The sequence below is a fragment of the Neolamprologus brichardi genome, chromosome 15, assembly GCF_056152115.1.
Source record: "Neolamprologus brichardi isolate AB-2024 chromosome 15, ASM5615211v1, whole genome shotgun sequence".
Classification (NCBI taxonomy): domain Eukaryota; kingdom Metazoa; phylum Chordata; class Actinopteri; order Cichliformes; family Cichlidae; genus Neolamprologus; species Neolamprologus brichardi.
In genome coordinates, this window is record NC_142118.1 from 21,564,447 (window position 1) to 21,585,314 (window position 20,868).

The 20,868-nt window shown below is 39.5% G+C and overlaps 1 protein-coding gene across 1 annotated transcript in view; it reads left to right on the plus strand.

Annotated features, from left to right (window-relative positions):
- galnt14 (UDP-N-acetyl-alpha-D-galactosamine:polypeptide N-acetylgalactosaminyltransferase 14 (GalNAc-T14)) overlaps positions 1-20,112 on the plus strand; it is a 217,264-nt gene extending 197,152 nt beyond the window's left edge. Inside the window, exons 14-15 of the mRNA XM_006793525.3 lie at positions 7,724-7,843; positions 17,527-20,112. Coding sequence (XP_006793588.1) covers positions 7,724-7,843; positions 17,527-17,685 — 279 coding nt within the window. The 3' untranslated portion in view covers positions 17,686-20,112. The remainder of the gene's footprint in view (positions 1-7,723; positions 7,844-17,526) is intronic.
- The last annotated feature ends 756 nt before the right edge of the window (positions 20,113-20,868 follow it).

Below are 20,868 nucleotides of genomic sequence, written 5' to 3' on the forward strand. Positions count from 1 at the left end.
CTCTCAGTAATCAGCAACGCAAGAGAAAGGCCTGAAGGGGGGCTCTTAATCCCTGTTTGTTCGTGTTCAGAAGTCTGGTTTGAACTGGGCAGCTCCCAGGTGGGTATAATTTTGAATTTTAATTCATTTCCCCTTCTGTCATGTTAAGGTTTTCAAGCAGCCCAATTACTATAAAATGAAATATTTCTAATATGAATTACTAAATTTACCTGCGGTTTTGGTCATTACTCCTATTGAGGTATAGTTATAATCATGTCCTGTCAAGGCTGTTCTCAACAGAAAATTGAGAGCCTTGACAAAGTTAGATACTGATATATAATTTTCAAAACTATCTGGCTGTAAGATAGTGTCTCACTTTGGAAAGGGAAGTAAGAGTTTTTTTTAACATTAATCAATGTAGCTTCAAGTGTATGTAGTTAACCAAACCCAAATCATGCCATGCTCAGGTGGTTACAAATGTGCTGACATTAGTTCTTTTAGGGATAAAAGTCAATTCAGAAATCAGAAATTGTGAAAATAAATGTTTATCCAGTCACTGGTGAATTCAAGCAGGTAGCCATAGCATAGTCACGCTGCAGTAGTCCTGTAGTGGGTTTGTTTTTGTATGCATTGGTAAGGTTGTGCCATAAATAGTACTCGGGGGTAGAGATGTGATAGCTATCACAGTTGAAATAAATGTTAATCCCAGTATCGTTTTTGTCTTTTTTATACCCAGTTTACGAGACAACTTTAGCCATATGTCACTGATAACACGGGCCTTGTAATCAAATATAAATACTGAACTTGGCAAGATACCTTTTGATTGCAAATTTGTTAATAAAGTCTTCATAAGGCCAAAGCTGTTGCTATATAAATAAAATGTAATTTATTTAATGTAGTAAGAGAGATTCCATTGTATATGTCTCTTGACCTCGTCTATACATATTGACAATTCATCATTTTCATTACTCCGTAAGACTTGTTGGCATTAATTTTCAGTCCAGTTCTTGTGTAATTTGGCATGCCTCAGCCCTCCCTCCCTGTTTCCTTTCCTTATGAATGGCTTCTTGACATTGATATTGACATTGATTTCTCATGAGGCTTCAGCAAACGTTTGATGGATCAGCTGAAGGGCCCAATGGCTCCCTCAGGTCCAGCGTCAGGTCTTTGCTGGATTTTTCCTCTTTTTAATATAATATAATTTTTAGATACTGTTCATCGGGTGTAGAGAATTTGTAGGCCTGCAACTTATCTTGACCTCCATTTGTCCAGTTTCCTGAGATTGTTTGACAGACTGCACACCGTCCTGAGCTATGCCAAGATTTTAGCTAATAGCTTCTTGAGAGTCATCTTGTTGATGTGGAACTACTACTTAATATTACTTAAAATTTCATTTCTGTCTAACTGTGTTATCTTAGATGTTTTCTGCAGATTTTTTTAAAGACGTGTGAACAAATTATGTGTTTTGAAACAGGATGTTATTGTCTGTTGCATGTATACAAAACCGTGGTTCATCCCTTGAGTTGGTTGTCTTTTTTATGCTTGAATTATTCACCATTCAGTCAGTGTTAAGTGGTTTAACAAGCAAACAAACAAGAAATGTTCCTCTAAAAATGGCCCCACCCAAGGACAGGACTAAAAGTGAGTGGAAAAAGCATCCAATATCCAAACACAACCTACCATTTTGCACCAACTTTCACATACAAGGAAATAAAAATCAATAGCAGAGGCAGAGAGACTAATTTATAAACCCACAGCAGCAGAAACTAGAACTGAATCCTGCAAAGCAAGGATTCAAATGCATTATATGAGTGTATTAATGGGAGGTGGACAACTGTATAGCATAGCAGAAATGTAAGATGAGGTACGAGAATGATGGGTATGAAATCCAACCCACTGAGCCACAAAACCATGAATTTAAACACAATTTGCTCCAAATGTAATAAGTGCACAGGCATGAAGTTGTACTTTAATCATTTCTGCTGTCGACTCTGAATGTGCACACAAATAGAAAGTAGATCGGGCAACTTTCTTTTTTCTTTTTTTTTCAGGAAAGAATAAAGCTTACACTCACAGCTTTGTACACAGAGCTGCAGGTGTCATCATTATTTTGAGCCAAAGTCCAGTTTGCTTTTAACCTTTTAGCCATCCGGGGAACACTTGTGCTGAGCATGCAGACCTTGTTTCAGCGCTGACCTGCTTAATGTTTAACAGCATAACCAGTGAGCGTGTTTACCCGCAGCCTGATTCCCATCACAGTTAGCAGTCCGCTTCAACCTCTGCCTAACGTGTTTACATGCAGGCGGTGATTTTCTAAAAATATTCCCGAGATACGCATACGTGACATGTCAGGAATGTGCAGAAAGTCGAATCTTGTTGGAACACATCTGAAATAATAAAAATCCTTTTCTCACGTCTGAAACCAGGCAAATTCAAAAGAAAACAGAAGAATAAGGCATGAGTCAGCAGCGAGGCCAAGAGATTATAAACGTTAGGAATAATTATTTGTAAGTAATGCAGGACACCCGTGAGGGCCACACTGCCTTATATTCCAAGAAATGTTGAAGTGTGAGTCAGTGCCTGATTTTCGTGTCTTTCTTTACTTAAATAAAGACATTTTCACCAGAAGAAGAAAAAGAAAAAGCAGGTGGGATCCTGTGGCCCAGCTATTTAATATGCATCTATGAAAATTATAATAGAAATGTGCTCAAATTTTTATTATTGTTATTATTACAGTAATAACAACAATGATCTTAACTGATTTAAAAATGATTTAAAATTGTCATTGGAAAACAGGTGTGTTAGTTACATCCCAGCCTGTGCAGTGGTGAGGTTACTGGTTTTATATTGTTGAACACTGACTCTTAAGTACGAATCCTGGGACGTTCTAGTAGAGAGAAGATGTGCTGAGCTGCAGGACCAATTAACTTCTAATGTCATTCTCTTTGCTGCAGTTCAATAAATCAATCATGTGATGAAATACACCCCGCAGCGTTGAGATATTTAAGATAAAATGTCATAAATCACCCAGCTGGTTTGAAAAGACCTCCCACTGTCCTGCCATCTGACTCTCGACCTCCATTATTTTATAAGGTCAAGTCAGCAGACTTATAGCAGTATGATTATGTTAATAATGTTTGAATATGAAATGAAAGGGGGGGGGGGGGAGTTTAAAAAACACATTACTTATTCATTGAAAGATTTAATGATTAACTGAAAAGCAAGTCAACAGAAAATTAATGTGTTAATAAGTGTTTGGAGTTTAGGTAAAAGCAACAAAGCTTCAGTACAGATCACAAGTACAGAGCTGAAAATTTCATGTTAATGGCTGTAAACACAAAATCACTCATAATTTGGAAATGTGACCCTGAATGTTGTACCAATGTAAAATCTAGTATTTTTTTCTTAATGATTATACATTCATCTGTATGTACAATTTCCTCAATGAAGCTGATCTAATGTAAGGTGATATCTAATGATTTTATACTTAATACTATTTATGATTAATCATATTTAATATAAAGCTGACTGTTGAGTAGCAATTTTCATGTGTGTTGAATATAAAATGGTAATCTGTTAATTAACTAGTAACTAAGACTATTAAAGTACACCAGTTCCCTGCAGACTGCAGGACTTCACATTTGTAGTAACTGCTAATCATATATTGATGACCATTAAAAAAGCTAATTCAATTGATTTATGAAAAGTATTTGTGTAAATCAATGAAAATGTAAAAATATGTCACCTTAACTTGTGCTTTAAATATTAGTCTCCAAAAGTTGATTCTGTTCATCTGGACGTAGCGTTCTCCCAGAAAACGCTACTTCGAGATGAACAGAATCAACTTTTGGAGATTTATTTTCCTGGATGATTGAGAATGCATCAAGACGTTTAAATATTAGTGTTTTCTAGACGTGTCATGATTTGATTAATCATAGAGTGATTTCTCTACTGTGTGTGCACCAGTGTTGGGACTAACGCGTTATTAAGTAACGCGTTACAGTACGTTATTATTGTGGTAACGAGCACGGTAACTAGTTATTATGCCAAAATCAGGAACGCGTTAGTCGTTACTGGGATTTAGATAGGGTCGTTACTCGTTACTTCGTGTGGTGGCTATCACAGATTCAGTAACATTAGCAAGTGGTGGAGGCAGCAGGTGGATGAGAGAAAGGGGAGGCAGGAGGAAAAGAGACCCGAGGCGGCCGCCGGTCCAAGTGTGAACTGAACTTCAGGTAAGAAGTTATGACCTGCAGTCTATCTGGGTCAGATATAAACCAAGTTTAGGTGGAGTTTATTTTCGTTATTCTGACTTTTTCCGTACTGCGTACTAGCTAGCATGACGGAATTTCTATACAGCTGGGTGGGTGCTATGACGTTAATAATGTTGAACTTTATTTTGTTCATAAGTTACTAGAGTTGCCAACCGTCCCGTCTGGTATTCAGAGAAAATATTGCGCGTTTCTTATTGAGGTGAAAAGGAACAGTTTGTCCCGTAATTCAGCTACAATGAAAAAGGCACAAAGCTGGAGTTATTCTGTCTTTACGCTGCACAGCTGCCTCTTCTTCTTTCATTCTCGCCCCTCCCTCTCCCGTTTCTACTTCAATCATGAAAACTGATCAATGATTAGCTGATCGGCTCTCTTGTTTGTTTATCGCCCACTTTGCGCCAGAAAGAGGAAACCAGCCGATGTCACGTCAAACAACAGCAGCACGTTTAAGCTTGATCAGCTGTTGTTAGAATTTATTTAATATTAATTTGTAATATCAGCTGATGTTTGCTGGAGCCACAGCTGCAAAAAAGCTGCTGGTCATGATATCGGTTTGGTTATCTGGTGAGAGGGAAACATGAAGATGAAACCAGGAGATGTCCTTACTGAATCATCAGAGCTGAACAGGTGATGGAGAAACAGGTTTACCTTTTAGGTGACATGAATGAGTTGAAGGGAAGTTATGAACTGTTTATGAGAGACAAATAACCCCAGGATCCTGTTTTATGAAGCTGACAGCTGGTAACTGTGCAGGTGCGGATCTAGCAAAGTTTTGCCAGGGGGCCAGGTAGGGCATTAACAGGGAGAGGTGGGCACAAAGAAATACTTTTCTTTCTTATTCTCATTTAAAATGTCTAGCTTTTAAAAAATAATTATCTGAATCTTGCAACAAACAATTGATAGATTGATGCATATATACCATCAAAACAGTGAACATCACTGTCACAACAGGCCAATTTTTTGTCCCAGTCCAGCTCTGTATGCAGCTCATCTGCAGTCTGGTGTTACCTACATCTTCCTATTCAGAAGGCAGAATTTCCGAGTTCTGAGTACAATCAAAGCACCACGACTGCAGTTTTTGTGTTGGATGTAAAAGGCACACATGACACTGTGACGTAGTCTAGAATCATGGCAGCAGTCAATGACGGTCCAGGCGTGGGATTTCTCTCGTGGAAATATGCACATTATCTTTTCCTTTCTATTGGTAGGTGGCACAGTGCACGTGTGGCAAGTAAGCAAGCTAGAAGACTGCCAAAGTTATGGAAGCAACACATTAACAAGAGAATTCTGAGTAAAACCAAAGTTACTTTCCCTAGTAACTAGTTACTTTGAAAGTAACGAGTAACTTGAAGTAACTGAGTTACTTTTAATAGAAGTAACTAGTAATGTAACTAAGTTTCTATTTTAAAGTAACTTACCCAACACTGGTGTGCACATACCAAGCACACACTCAAAGGTTTAATCCCATCCATCCATCCACCCACTTAAATTCCTGTCCAATTAAAGCAGGTTACACTCTGGACTCTGGATGTAATATGTTTTACTTTCCAGTTTGTCAGGGAAAGTAAAAGATATTCCTCATTATGCACTCCTCCTTTCAGCAGCTTAATATTAAATTATACATGATCTGTTTTTCTAAGTATCTGTTTTAAACATCGCTCATAAATGTTTGTCTGCAACTCTCTATCTAATTTAAATTAAAAAAAAAAAAAAGGTACTCGGACTGAGTCTGATATAATCATTTTGGACAAGACGTTCGAGCTTTGTGAGTTATATATTGTCTGACTTTAATCTTGATATACAATATGAGCTACACAGTGAGCTACACAGGTCTGATACTCTCTCACAGGCTTCTGAAAGAAATGTATCTGTGGCCGGAGCTTAGTGAGATCGTTTTTGTAGACTGATTATTCTTGGTGATAAATATGCTACAAATGGATTGACTGATTTTTCTATTTTTTGCTCTATTTTATACAATTCCAGCAGTTTAAAGAAACAACATAACAAAAAAAACTTATTCATGCATTTTTTGCTTCACCAACTGAATACTTGAAGATGATGCTGATAATGAGATACACAGTCTGTAACTTGATAGCAGCACTTCTTTTGGGACTTCTTTCTAAATACAATCCATAAAATGTATCATTTCAAGCTGTTTTTAACTGAAACTTGTAACACTGCCTGCTTCAGACAAGGTTATGTGTCATTATAGTTACCAGGGTGATCTAGCCAGGTGTCATCTTTGTGACATTGAAAACGCTGACTTTAAGCCTTGCATCTGTTGCTAGCTCGTTATTCACAGTAAGCCCTTCAGGCAGTTCTACAGGAGAGGAAGGTCTGAGCATCTTTGCTTAGACCGCTGCTCCTACGACCTGGACAAGGATAAGCTGGTGAAAATTGAATAATGGAAGACAAAAAGACTGTTTGGGCAAAACTGCTCTGTAATCACTCGGACCATGCAATCAGCCATGAACTTTTCTTTATACTAAAGTATTCTAGAGTCAAATGTGAGGCCATCTGTTCAACAGCTAAAGCTGGGCTTAAATTGGGTCATTGCAAAAGGACGGTGATCACAAACACAGCAGCAAATATGCAACTGATGGCTGAAAAAAACAATCAAGGTCCTGCAATGGCCCAGTCGGTCCAGACCTCTGCCCGACTGAAATGCTGTGGCAGGACCTCAAGAGAGGTGAGCAGAAATGAATGCCTGCAAACATCAATGAAGTAAAGCAGTGTCATAAAAAAAGAGGCAACATTTCTCTACAAGATTTCTCCTTATAAGACAAATTTGACTGAAGTATGAAGGAAAATATCACGGAGTATACTTTTTACCTTTTAGGATCCTGTGAAAACTTTCTTTGTCATGTGACTGTTTATATATATTTATTAAGGCAAGAAATAGTTGCAGGAACTTTTTCAGTATTTTCATATTAAAATGAAAACTCAGAATCATCCCTAGTTTGTTAAATGCCCTTTAATTCTAATAAAGATATATCAAAATCAAACACGGTTAAGACGATTTAAACCATTTGCTTTGACAAGCATGTCAGCATTGTTTGTTTGGTCTAAAAAGAAATGGCTTTCACAGTTTGTTGTGGATGGCTGGCCCGGATAGAGCCCTAATTTCCTCCCCATTCAGCACATTTGTGCTGAACTGCAATGCCAACTGCGAGCCAGGCTTCACCGATACTCTTGTAGCCAGATGGGAGCAAATCCCTGCAGTCAGGTCTGGTGCAACGCAAGAAACAATGGGAGTTGAGGATTAAATTCACACCAATTTAATGTTGCTTTTCCACCTGTCTCTACCGCTGTTGTGCTGTCTTTAATGACTTTATCTTCATGACCGCTTATCAGAAACAACACCAGAGGCGGGGCTGCACTTGAAAATGTCAGCTTTCAAAAACCAAACCCACACACAGCATTTCAAAATTCAGAGCAGATAAAAATGATTAACTCAATCTTCCTCTCTGCAGGAGTGGGTGTACACTCACGGACAGCAGATCCGACAGCAGCAGCACTGCCTGTCTGTCTCCACCACGTTCCCTGCCTCCCAGGTCCTGCTGCTGCCCTGCAACATGGCGGATGGCAAACAGGTCTGAGCACATACACGCATACACTTAGACAGACACACACAGTCGAGGAAGACAGGTGGTGCGTATCTGCTAGCGGGTCATAACCGTATATCATATGGCTGATAAATTAATCTAAATGTTAATTAATCTGAAGGCAAATTTGTCTAAAGATGATTGTTATACACACACACATACTCGCACTAACATACACACACACTCTGCAGGAGCAGATGCTTGACAGTTTTTTGGACAGGTAGCTAGAAATACAGACACACATACACACTCGCTCTTGTCATTACCTGACCACTGGGCACCTTGACGGCGTCCCAGAAGCTCCTGCAGCAGAGAACGACCTGACAACCAATAAATCACCTGAGAGAGAGAGAGAGAGAGCGATGGAGAGAGACACAGGTGGAAAGGTGAAGCTAGACAGACAAAAAAAAAAGATGAGGAAAATAGAAAGGCAGAGGGACACAGAGGAGAGGAAGTTAAGGGAGAGGTATTGCAGAAGATTAGCTCATTACACCCCACCAACTGTTCAGTCTGCATGGAAAATTCTGCAAAAGTGTGCCTATGTGTAAATGTTCATTTGCGTGTGCGTGTGTATTTGTGTTCATCCCATCTGGATTAATAGAATCTACTGGACACGTGGGCAGGATCAGACATTAAAAACCATCTACAGGTGCTAGGGTGTATGATTCACTCAGTGTTCGTCATTGCTCTTATTATGCATTATTTGATCCATTAGTCATTGAAGCGCAAAAAGCGGGGAAAAAAAGGAGAGACGGGAAATTGAAGTAAAAAGAGAGGTAATGAGGGGAGCGACAAGGGGCTAAAACCAGGAGGAGAAAGACTAAAGGAGTAAGAGAAGGAGAAATGGAGGCTGAAGGAAATGTTGATGTGTGATGATAAAAGAATAAAGGGCGAATGCTGATAAAAGAAAAGAGAATGAAGGGAGGAAAAAATGTGGATGTGAAAGGAGAAAAAGGTAAAGAAAAGAAAAAGAACAAACAAATGACCTCGTAGGGCAGCCGTTCATCATATAACACGTCGCTGCAGCACACAGCGTACATCAACAGAAGCCCAGAGCAAAAAATAAACACAATAAATCAAAATAAATCTTGTCACAGGATTCAAGAGTCTTTGTGCATTTGTTCACTTAATTCCTCACCTGAAGAACAGTCCGCCCCGTTTTAGGCTTCATGAGTGAGGCTCAGGCTTCTAGGGGTCTGCATATTTTTATACCTCAGCAGTAAGCTCCCCTGTGGCGGCAGCAGCGGCAGAAGAGGATGTGCTGTCACCAAACGAGACAAAAACTTCAGATACAATAGATGTGCCAGCTGAGGGAATCTGGGGAGAAAGTTGTTGTTCTTCTGGATTGTTAACTGGATGTGACTCTGACGGACAGGAGCGTACTCTCCTGCACGTGTGCTCTTTATGGAGACACTCTCAGTACACTGGGGAGAGGGGTTTGGAGATAAGGCAGGAGGAAGAGCAAACAAAAAGATCTTTATCAGCAAAACTGACGGAGGAAAGATGGAAAACAATGTTTAAAAAATGAGGAATGTGGAGAGAAAGAATGACAGAGGTGAAGAATGTAAGGATAGAGAAAATAGAATGATAGAAATACATAGAGGAAGTTTGGAAAGGAGAATGGGAAAGAAATGAAGGAAGAAAGGATATGGGAAGGAAAATATAATGGGGACATCAAAGAAAGGAGAGAAAGAAGGAAGAAAGCAAGGTATAGAAAAGAAAGAAAGATTGGAAGAAAGGAAGAAAGAATAGGGAAGGAAAAGAAAGCCCGTGGGGGCATGAAAAGAAGAAAAGAAAAAGAAAGAAGGAAGGAATGGAAAATGATGTGAAGAAAGGAATGAAGGATAGGAAAAAAGGAAGGAAACAGGTAAAGAAGGCAGGGGAAAGGAATGAAGGAAAAAAGATAGGGGCAGGGAGGAAAGTGTAATGTGGCATGGAAGAAAGGAGAGAAAGAAAGGAGGGCATGTATAGGAAGGAAAGAATAAGAAAAGTGAGGAAGAAACAATAGGGAAAGGAAAGAATTCATGCAGGTAGGTGTAAATGGGACACGCAATGAAGGAAGGAGGTAGGAAGGAAGGAAGCAGTGAATGAAAGGAAGGAATGCTAAATAGTAGGAAGCAAACAAAGAATAAATTTATCGAAATGGTATGGATAAAAGAAAAGAAGAAAGAATTGGGAGGGGAGGGAAGGAAGGAAGGAAGGAGGGGAGCTGTATGAAGGAAGGAAAAAAAGATGGATGATGTAAAGAAGGAATGAATAACAAACATGCATAAATGGGGGAAATGGAAAGAGGACATTGACAAGGAAATAAATAAGGTAGCTTGGGGAACTAAATAAAAAAGGATGAATGAAGAAAAAGGAATAAAGAACAATGTGGAAAGGAAGGAAGGCTAAATGGCAGGAAAGAAAAAGCAAACAAAAATAAGGAAGGGAACAAAGGAAGCAAAACCAAAATAGGGAAAGGAACAGTTTGAAAAGAGAGGAATTAAAGGAAGGAAGGACGAACGGAGGTTTGTGGCTAATGATGAAGACAATTGAACACAAAAAGCGCACAGGCAGGTGTTTTAAAGCTGGAGTCCTTGAGACTTAAATTAAAGGACTGAAACCACACACACACACGCACACACACACACACACACACACACACACACACACACACACACCAGTCACTGTGTATGTTTTGTTTGTGTTTTTTAGCTGAGCCACTAAAGCGGATCTCTTTCATGTAACTTTTAAACTTTTGTACCAAGACACACACACACACACACACACACACACACACACACACACACACAAAGTGCTGTCACATGTCCCACTTGAGAGTGTGCATACGTATGTGTGCGTGCGTGTTTGTGTGTCAGAGGCAGGAAGTAGAGGGATGATAGCTAATTAGAACGGCGATCCACCAGAGAAACAGCCCAGAGCTGACTGGTAGAGAGACTCAGACCCAGAGAGAGAGAGAGAGAGGAGAAAATGCAGAGAGGTTAAATTAAGGCTAGAGAAATGTGGGCGCGGTGATGGGACGAAAGACACAGAGGAAGACAGCAAAACGGGGAGTGAGAGTGAGTGGTGAAGACGGAAATAAACAGACCGTGACAGACAGAGAAGGAGAGAGAGGCAGGGTGAGAGAGGTAAAGAGAAGGTGAGAGTAGACCGTTCAGTATGAGAGGGAAAAAATACGTTTGACCTGAGGAGCTGAGAGAATGTAGCCACTTAGATTCACACTTACAAACACTTTGATTAACATGCGCTGAGTGCCATCTGGTCACTCACAAACCCAGTAGAATAAGCGTCCAGTCACATACACTTCCACTTACCATCAGTTTTAGTGACAAACACCTCCTATAGCATACAATTACAACCACAGGCAGTTGCACCACAGATTTTATTTCCTTGCAGATGCACACACATCTGTAGAAGCCCAGCATGCAAGAAGACTATAAAATTCCTCTTCATACAGTATGGCTATGCAGCCACTGTATTGCAAGGCCACCAGTGCTTTATTCCTCCATGTGGACTGCAAATAGACAAGAAAATAGTATAATAAAATAAGCATTACTCACCCACGCATGACTGCAGGGACGTGTAGGAACACTCACACCAATCAGGAGGGTCAGCGGCATGGATCGGGCCAGTGGTGGAATGTAATTTTGTCCATTTACTCAAGTACAGTTTTAATGTACTTGTACTTCAAGTTTTTATATGTTTTGTTACTTTCTTATTATTTTGCATATTAGAAAAGACATCTTTACTAATATAGCTACCTAATAGTATTAAAATATTTTTTTGTTTAAAAAGACTTTATTTGTGATGGTTAAACATTTGCTCTGTGAAGGAGGCTATTAGAAGGATCAGATTTACCATTTTGCTAAGCACCTTTTCAACTTGAAAAAAGTTTAAACCTTGGAGGAGTTTCATGTAACACCATCTGCATGGCGTATTGCTGCACATGAGCATCAAAATCAAGCCAGATTTTTTTTTTCTACACTGTGTTTACTTATTATCACATACACTTTATGGTTAAAAGTACTGTGTTACACCTCTTCATCTTTGAATTCAGGTGTTCTTTCAGTCCCATTTCCACAGATGTATAAAATCAAGCATCTAGCCATGATGTCTGCTTTTACAAGCATTTTTGCGAGAATGGGTCGCTCTAAAGAGCTCACTGAAAAACAACTGAGGTGTCTCTGTTGTTTTTGTTGTTCCTAGATATTCCACGATCAGCTGTAAGTGGAAGTGTGTAGGATTCACAGCAGCTCAGTCATAAAGCAGCAGACCACTTGGAAAAATCTCTCAGTAACTTGTGTTCCAGGCCTCCTCTGGCACAAAAATGGTGCACCCGGAGCTTCGTGGCATTAGCTCCCATGGCTGAGGAGCTCTTGTAGGTGTAATGTGGAGATGGCTCAGTACTTTTGTACACAATACATAATGAATTGTTCTTTCATGCAGATCCCTGTCCCTTGTTCTTGACACATTCTGTGCCCCCAATTTAAGTTAAAGTTCCAAATGAGGATAACTTTGATCTATTTTCAAGGTGCACATAGAAGTGAAAGTAAATCTAAACACCATCAAGCTTTCTAATGTATAGAGAACATTATCGTGAGACCAATGCATTTAAGTGTCTGACCTTCATGAAGGTCAGATCTGCTCTTACGTTAGACTGAAAACTGAAACTTCATTGTTATTGTGTTAAAAATAGAAACTCTGCAGTAGGACCTCAGAAGGCAGTGCACTTTTTTCCTTTGCATGTGCACATTTATTATTGATGGCAGACTTAGTTGTCCTCGACATGAGGGTGTGCTGCATAGGTTTCTGGAGAGATGTTCTTCCATTCTTCAGAAACTTCTTTTTTTTCCAGCTCTTATTTGCTGGAGGTGCTGTGTTGCTCTATTTTTATCTTTAAAACCCCAAAAGATGTTCTGTTGATTTCAAGCCAGGCAGCATCCTGGGATGTCAAAGTTCTTCAGAAATTCCTGTGTGAAATATTTGAGGATTTATTGAGAGTGGATACATTTTTATTCTTTAACATTTGAGTGATTTTGCATGGAGTGTGTTTATTTTGTATACTTAGACTTCCTGTCACACACTTCCACTCGCATATTTTACTATGACAGATTAATTAAAATCTCAGCTTTTTCTGATTTCAGTTTTTCACAGAAGCATATCGGCTTGTGTTAACCAGATATAAATCACAGCTTGTGGTTTTTCTTGAACAGTAGGTTAGTAGCACAACTTGTCGCAAGGTAAAAATAGGCAAAAACATTGAAAGAAAGTTGGTCTTTCTGTCACGTCCTTAGGATGTTTCTCTATCACAAATCTGTTTTCTTCCTCTGAGGCACCAGACTGTTTTTTCCTGGAACTCATTTCTGTTCCTGGTGCCATGTCTGTTGGATTAGAACGACAACTTGCAGTCAAATCAAAAAAACACAGCACTAAAGAGATGGAGTCACAGATGTTCAGAGTGAGAAGGAGCAGCAACCTTAATATTGTCAGAAAAAAGTGAATGGGCCTCATGCTGGAAACCAGATTTATTTTTGAATAGAGTGCATGAGTCAGAAAATGGTTGGTGTTCACTTCTCTTTTAAAGGTTTGAGTTGTCAAACCTCCCAACGTGTCCTCTATTCACCAAGAGGGACAAACACAAACACACAAAAACAAACTAAAAGCCATTTGTTTGATAAATTCACCTGAGATTTAAATGATAGGAAAGTGCAGTGGTGCACTTTAGATGTTCAGATATATTTCCTGCAAATCCATCAACGAGGCTCATCAGTGATCAGCCCCAGATTCATTCTGCAGCACATCGACAAGCCCAAACATCCAGCCTGAGTCATAAAGAACTATTTTCAGCCACAAGAAAAACAAGGAGTTCTCCAACAGATGGTTTAGCCCCCACAGAGCGCTGATCTTATCATCATGGAGCCGGTCTGCATTTTCACAAAGAGACAGTGAGACAGCCTGAATTCACAGAAGATCTGTGGCATGTCCTCCAAGATGCTCAAAACAAAACCACCTGCCAAGCAGGTGTACCTGCAGATTTATTATTTTAGTGTTGCTTTCTGTTTGCTGTGAATCTTTGAAAGCATTTGAAAGCATCCTTATCCTTTTTTATTGAGAGCCAAAAACTTTTTTCAAGGTGTTTTATAGCTGATTAGATGCAGAAGTAACACTTGACTGTATTACTTTTACAGCTGCTGTATTCAGCCTCCAGTGGACTCTAATGAGACAAGTTCAGCATACTCCCTGTGCAGATTCTTGCATTTTGCACTTTGTTATCACGCTCTTGTTCTTTTGTGCAATAAAAATATAATAAAAATGAAGCTTTATAGTTAAACTTTCTATCTGGTGACTTTGCTCTCACCCTCTCGTTCAAATATGATCATTTCCATTTCCACCCTTATGACACAGTGGCTACATCCATCTTTAATGTACAGTCTCTTACCAGGGTATTTTGATACCTGTAGATTCCTGGAGAAAGGTGATTTCATTTCAGCCTGTGTTGTTCACCAGGTTGAAAAGACTCCCATCTCCCTTGAGTCATCCTGAAAGGCAACAAAAGGCTTATGAACTTTAATGTGCAGTACTTAAAAGAGAGACAGTGATGTGTAGAGAAAAACCAACGCAACATGTTACTCTCTATAGTCTGCTGGAGCCGACACTAATGAGTTGAATACTAATTAATTTACTTTTAATTATCCCTCCGTCTTTTTTTTCAATTAAAAATCTCGGCGGCCCGTCGCTGTACTCTGATGGGCATGTCATCTTGACAATGCCGCAGCAGACCCACAATGCACTTCCACAGAACAAAGCTGATTTGTGTGTGTGTGGGTCTGTGTGACTGTGTGTGTGTGTCTTTACAATGCCTCATGAGATCAAGATACATGACAGTGATATGCTTCAGAGGCTCAGCAAATACAACATGGCCGCTCCGAGCCAACGTAAGCATAAAAACACTGATACAAGGAGATAACCACACAAACGTGCAAATTATGAAACACAAAGATACAGATATCACACAAATGGCACACACACACAAATAGTTTCTATTTTTCCCTCGTTTTGTTTCTCTTCTTTTATCTTTTATTCTCTTTTTCTCTGTCTGTCTCAGATGGCTGGGTTTCAGACCCACTGCTAGATAAAAGCCTCTCTTCATGTCTGATCATATCTACTGCTTTGTTTCGCAGCTAAAGAATCCAGCTATGAATAATAGACACACACACACACACACACACACACAGTGTCTGTCTGGTCAAAGAGCCACTGGATTGTTGAAAAAGTCAGGAGACTTCTCCATCTAGTGGTGACTGTGGGGAATCACATGCTCTCCATTGTAAACTGAAAGCAGTCAGAATTTATGATTACCCCTTAATCAATAAATGTAGAGAGTATAATTAGATGTGGAAGTACAACCATAAATATGTTTTTATTACCAGGTGGTTTCAAGTAAAGTTGGGTGGAGTCATGTGAAAAATGTTAGTCACTTTGGATCTGTAAAAAATGATTTTAATGAATATTAAAGGTGAGAATAATTTCGCTCCTGACAAAAACACAGCTTTTAACATTAGTCTGAATGATTCCAATCAAACAATACAAACAATTATTGAAGTATTATTTGAGTAAAAAGGGAACAAACATCATCAGTGAAAGCAGCTGTAAACTATTGAGCTGGCACATTTAATAACGCCACCAGGGAGCCTGAATCAGTGTTTGATTTGTTTTTATTATTAGGATTACTTAAATTACTTTCTTTTTTTCATGAACATTTTAACAGCAGTTGAGCTTGGCACAACTTAGAAGTGATTTTTGGAAGAATATTTTACCATTGTAAGATCCTAATCACTTATTTGGACATGGGTCATAGACAGGCTGGAGCCCAATTAAGCTATAGGAGTATGAGAGGCTGAGTACACCCAAGAGCACAGCCATGCACACCTAAGGCCAGTTTAGAATCACCAATTAGCCCGAGTCATGACTCCCACGAAAACCCACACATCCACAGGGAGAACATGGCCCAGCTGGATGGAGGATTGAAACCCAAGATCTTGTTGCTCAAGTGCAACTTTTTTTTCCCCACCCCATTTTCACAAAAACATATTAAATGGAAAAAAGAAAATCTGAAAGCAGATGTTCAAAAAAAATCACAAGATTTCTGAATGATGTGAGGAGAATAGAATAGAATAGAATAAATAGAATAGAATAGGAGTTTTATTTTGGACATGTAAATATAACTAAAATAGCAAGGAAAAAGAAAGACAAAAAACAACAAAAACAAAGTAAAGACATCAAGTTGTCATAAATATCTCCGTTCCTACCCCCTTATTTCTTATAGCAAATCAATGTTCAGAGTTCAGATAATATACATTATAATCTCACAATATACATGTTTAATTATATACAAGTCTACACTCATATACAACCCACACATAAAACAATTTAAGCTCACAAACCAAAACAAACTACACATGTATTCTTCTTGAACTGCTCTTATTTTGCTCTTTTACACAGATGATAGATAAAAAAAAATATTAAGTGTGTCGCTGTGTTAGAACTTGACTTGGTCTCACTCATTGATCATATGTAGATGCTTCATATATGACAATAAATCAGTGAATATTTGCACTTTTCATACTTGTAAAATCTGCAGACACATGCACTTCTGAAAGTAAAGATTTGATCACCAATAACAGCGTTCAGGATTCAGTGAAGAGTGCTTCTCCGACGGGTCCTCTGATGAGAATTGTGGCGCTAACCTCTTTTTGGTGGTGACCGTGTGGCGTACGGTTCCTGGGGATTTCTGCTGAAGCATCCTGGGTTTTTTTTCTTAGATGTTGTGTTGGTGTATTGTTAGATTTGGTGGCGGCTGTATAGCCTGCATATTCCATGCTTTCTAAATTACTTCAGTTACTTGAGCGAGGCCTGCCATTTAGTGCCGTGTGTGCAGGTGTAACCCCTAAAAAACGTTTTCTTTTCATTTTTTTTTTATGCGAAAGAGTGTGACATCAGCTCTGTCATTGTCAGATTCGTGTTTCTCAGCATATTTCTCTGCGGTCATACAGTAATACACCTGCTCAGCAGAGCATGACTGAAGACCTTTTCACAGCTGCTGCAAGTTTCTGCATTCATTAGATCCTCCGAGCAGCTCTTGACTGCAGTACAGCAGCTGGATCAATAGTGAGCGGAATAAAATGAAGCACAGCAACAATAACAAAAAATTACATTTTTGGACTCCTTATTTGTGGTATGTTTTCCACACTAACCAGTAAATGTTTTGTTTGCTAATTTACATGAGATGATAAGGTAGTTAAGATTTTAAATGTTTGTTTTTGGCTGTAGCTCAGCTGGCAGAGCAGGTCAGCCACTAATCAGAAGGTCGGTGGTTCGATCCCAGGCTGCCTCCTGGCTGCATGCCAAATATCCTTGGGCAAGATACTAACCCCGTGTTTGCCTACTGGTGGTGGTCAGAGGGCCCGGTGGCGCCAATGTCCGGCAGCCTCTGTCAGTGCGCCCCAGGGCAGCTTTGGCTACAATGTAGCTTACCGTCACGTGTGTGAATGACTGAATGTAGTGTAAAGCGCTTTGGGGTCCTTAGGGACTGAGTAAAGCGCTATACAAATGCAGGCCATTTACCATTTTTAACTTTTTAAATGTTTTTTTCTTCATTTTTCCTGCAGCGGTGGCAGAAGTCAGGGACTCACTTGGAGCACCTCGTCTCCCGGTTCTGCCTGGATTCAGAGATGGCTCTGGACGGGATGGACGATTCCCGAATGTTGGTGATCAGCCCCTGTGAACTGAGCGCATACACGCAAAGATGGGAAGTCCCCTTCTCCTGACCCCTGACCATGTGACCTTTACACCCTCTTAAAAAATGTGCCCTGTCACACTCATCCCTCAACTCAAAGAGAGAATGCTGCTCACACACTGACCATGCATGAGCAATCATGTCACAGTGCTGCATCGAGGATATCTGAATAGAAAGCTGATGAAGACTTTTTTATGGGTCTTTGTAGCATGAAAAGAAATGCAGACCTTTCAGGTATAAAGTCCTGATTTATTTATGAGCTGCACTGGTTTGAAATAATGTTGCTCCAAGAGACGCAGGAAAAATGTGTGGTTTGGAGATTCAAGTGTCTGTATTGGAGAGTGAAAACCAAGTGCACCTTAAAACCCAGAACTTTCAAATAGCTGAGATGGACAAAAAAACAAAACAAAAATAACAATCATAGAATGTTTCCTGTGTCTTTTGCAATCTGCTTTTAAAGGATGTTTAATAAGCTGGAAATTAAAACCAAGCACAGCTCGAGGTTTTATTTCAGTTGGTCAAATACCTGTCACTGTCTTTACTGCAGCATCCCAGTCGGTTTCTTACTGGGATCTAACCAGAAACTCACCAAAGTAAAGCCCCAGTAAACAGCACAAAATGTGAAATCTTTAGTCTGTCACACCAAGCGGGATGCAGTCATCTCCAGTCTGGAATATATCCTAAGGTTTTTGTTTCTTTGTTTGTTTTGTTGCTTGGCTTAAGTTTTCATTTACTGCTTTGGGAATGGTCTCAGTTATTGAGGTTCTCAATTATGAGGACACTTTATGTACAAGTAACCCCTGTGATCCTAAAGCTCTGGCTCCACCCTGCTCTAAATGCTCCGTTTCGTACCATTTTTTTCAACGGTAGGCTCTTTGTGATGTCAGTGAGAGAGGATATTCCTAAAGTGAGCACAAAAGCCCCACCCATCTTCTGTTCAAACCTTCTGTTTGCAAGGGGCAGCCAATCAGAAGAAAGTAAGCTTAGAACAGCAGCTCCTAGTTTTTGTGGCATATGCCCCATTTTAGAAGCTCAACACTCTTGAGAGTTTAAAAAAACGGGCGATAACAAAGGATCTTTGTGTGAGGTATAACTCCTCTTATGTTGACCTATAAAGGTCAGTGCAGCAGCATCAGCCAACTATTTTTGTATACTCTGCCTAGTAAAAGCAAACCCAGTTTCACTTCATATTTTTCACCAGGTTGACAGTGTCCCACCTGCAGTGGCTCTGTGCCCCACCTACGGGACCTGCCCCACACTTTAAGAAACATAGGCTTAAAGGGTGGGTGGCCTTAAAGGAACAGGAACTAAAATGGCCTGTTTCAGAGAGGATGAACTTAGGAGCTGTACCAAGTATGAGATAAAGAAAGATTATTTTGAACTATGAATGATGCAAAGCCACCTTAAATGACTAGAATTGCTCAGTGCTCAGAGTAGAAGAGTGCTATATATATATGCCAAAACATTTACCATTTACCAAATAAAAATTAGGAAATGGGAATAGGAATGCTGACTTTTAGAAAGCTTTGCACCTAAACACAGTCTAGATCTAGAGTAGTTTCTGTACGCCAACCAAGGCTGCCTACTCTGGGACTGCTAGAATTCCCATATTGTTAGTGTTATAGGGTTTGCACAGTGGATGGAGCATTTTAATGGGTTCTTTAAATGACTGTAACTTCCCCATTAAAACTTGGCCTCATGCAGCTCTCTTGGCCATGTGAATAGCTTTGATTGCAGAAATATGAAGAAGAGGATGAAAAGGAAAGAAATAAACAATGAGGGGAGTCACATTAGGTAACACAAAACCTGGAATTTAGAGCACGCCCTGGCTTAACTACAGGATGTAGCATAAAAGCAGACAGGACAGAGCTACAGATGCAAATATGGACAAACAGTCACAGTGGAAAAAAATATGTAAGAGGAAGAACAGCATGAATGCAGCACATGTCGGAATATCTACATGCTGGTAAATCAAATCAGCAAATTTCTGATTCCTGTTGCCCAAATGAAGCAGCTGCTTCACACAGCTGCTGTGCATGTGAGACTTTTTATACACAGATGAGATTTTTTCACCATAATTACAAAGTATTGATATTTATCAGGCAAGTTTGGTAAATTAATAAAAATGATGCTATTTAGGGTTTATTTTAATAAATGTGTCCACTCTCGAGGCGTGCTATGATGCAACCAAACCTTTTGTTTTTCTCCTACCTGAGATTATTTCTGAGCACTCTGAATTGGCACGAGGTTGGGCTGGTGGAGCTCAAACCTGTGGGAAGAGTCAAAATCCAAACTGGTGTTAACTGCAAGTCTTCTCTAAATCGCCTCTCTGTCTGTTCACACAATGATTTTTAAAAATTGTAGAACTTCTTTGCGGTTCAGTTACATAATGTGTTTGACATCTTCAGCATCAGTTTGATATCCTGTTTGATTCCTGAATCCTGAATAAAGCTTTTATAATGGCTGTTTCTATTTTATTGACATGCTTATTGTGCAAACTGTGAGCTGCTGTTGGTGCAAACACAGTGCTGCTCAAAATATTTACAAAACTACAACGAATCTTTTCTTATGTTTTACCGTTTACACAGTTAGGTCCATGTTTGGACTATGGCACATTTTCTTGTGATCGTGCATCCTCACAGTACACTTTATATTAATTCATTAAATTTAAGGGCTTTAAAGTACTGCAGTAACAGGTTAGAATTGCACAGCCTCATGTTTGTTTATAATGCAAGTATGGTGTCATATATTAGCTTCAGAAATACAAGGGTATTTCCTTTGAGATCTGCAGCTGTGGTTGTGAAACCTCTGTGTTCAACTTCAACAGAAATCCGTTTATCTTAAGAACCAACTGGTTATGAAGGTCACACCTTTACAACCAGTTGTACATCCTTTATAACTAAGAGTGTCTTTGACAGTGAGGACCTGACTGTTCACACACTGGCTGTTCTGCCCTACATCAGCGTCACATAGAGCAGAAGCCCTGGATGAACAGTCATGTCAAAACACTCCTCAAACCACGCAAATCTGCTTTTAGGTCCACCATATTACCAAATTCAGGGGACAGTCCAACACAGTTGTGGACCTGAGCATGCATTAACAAAAGAACTAAACACCTTCTTCTCACACTCAAAGTCTACTTTAATCATTCCTGTTCCCAAAAAATAATCTACAAACAGCCTTAACAACTTCCACCCCAATGCACTCATACCTG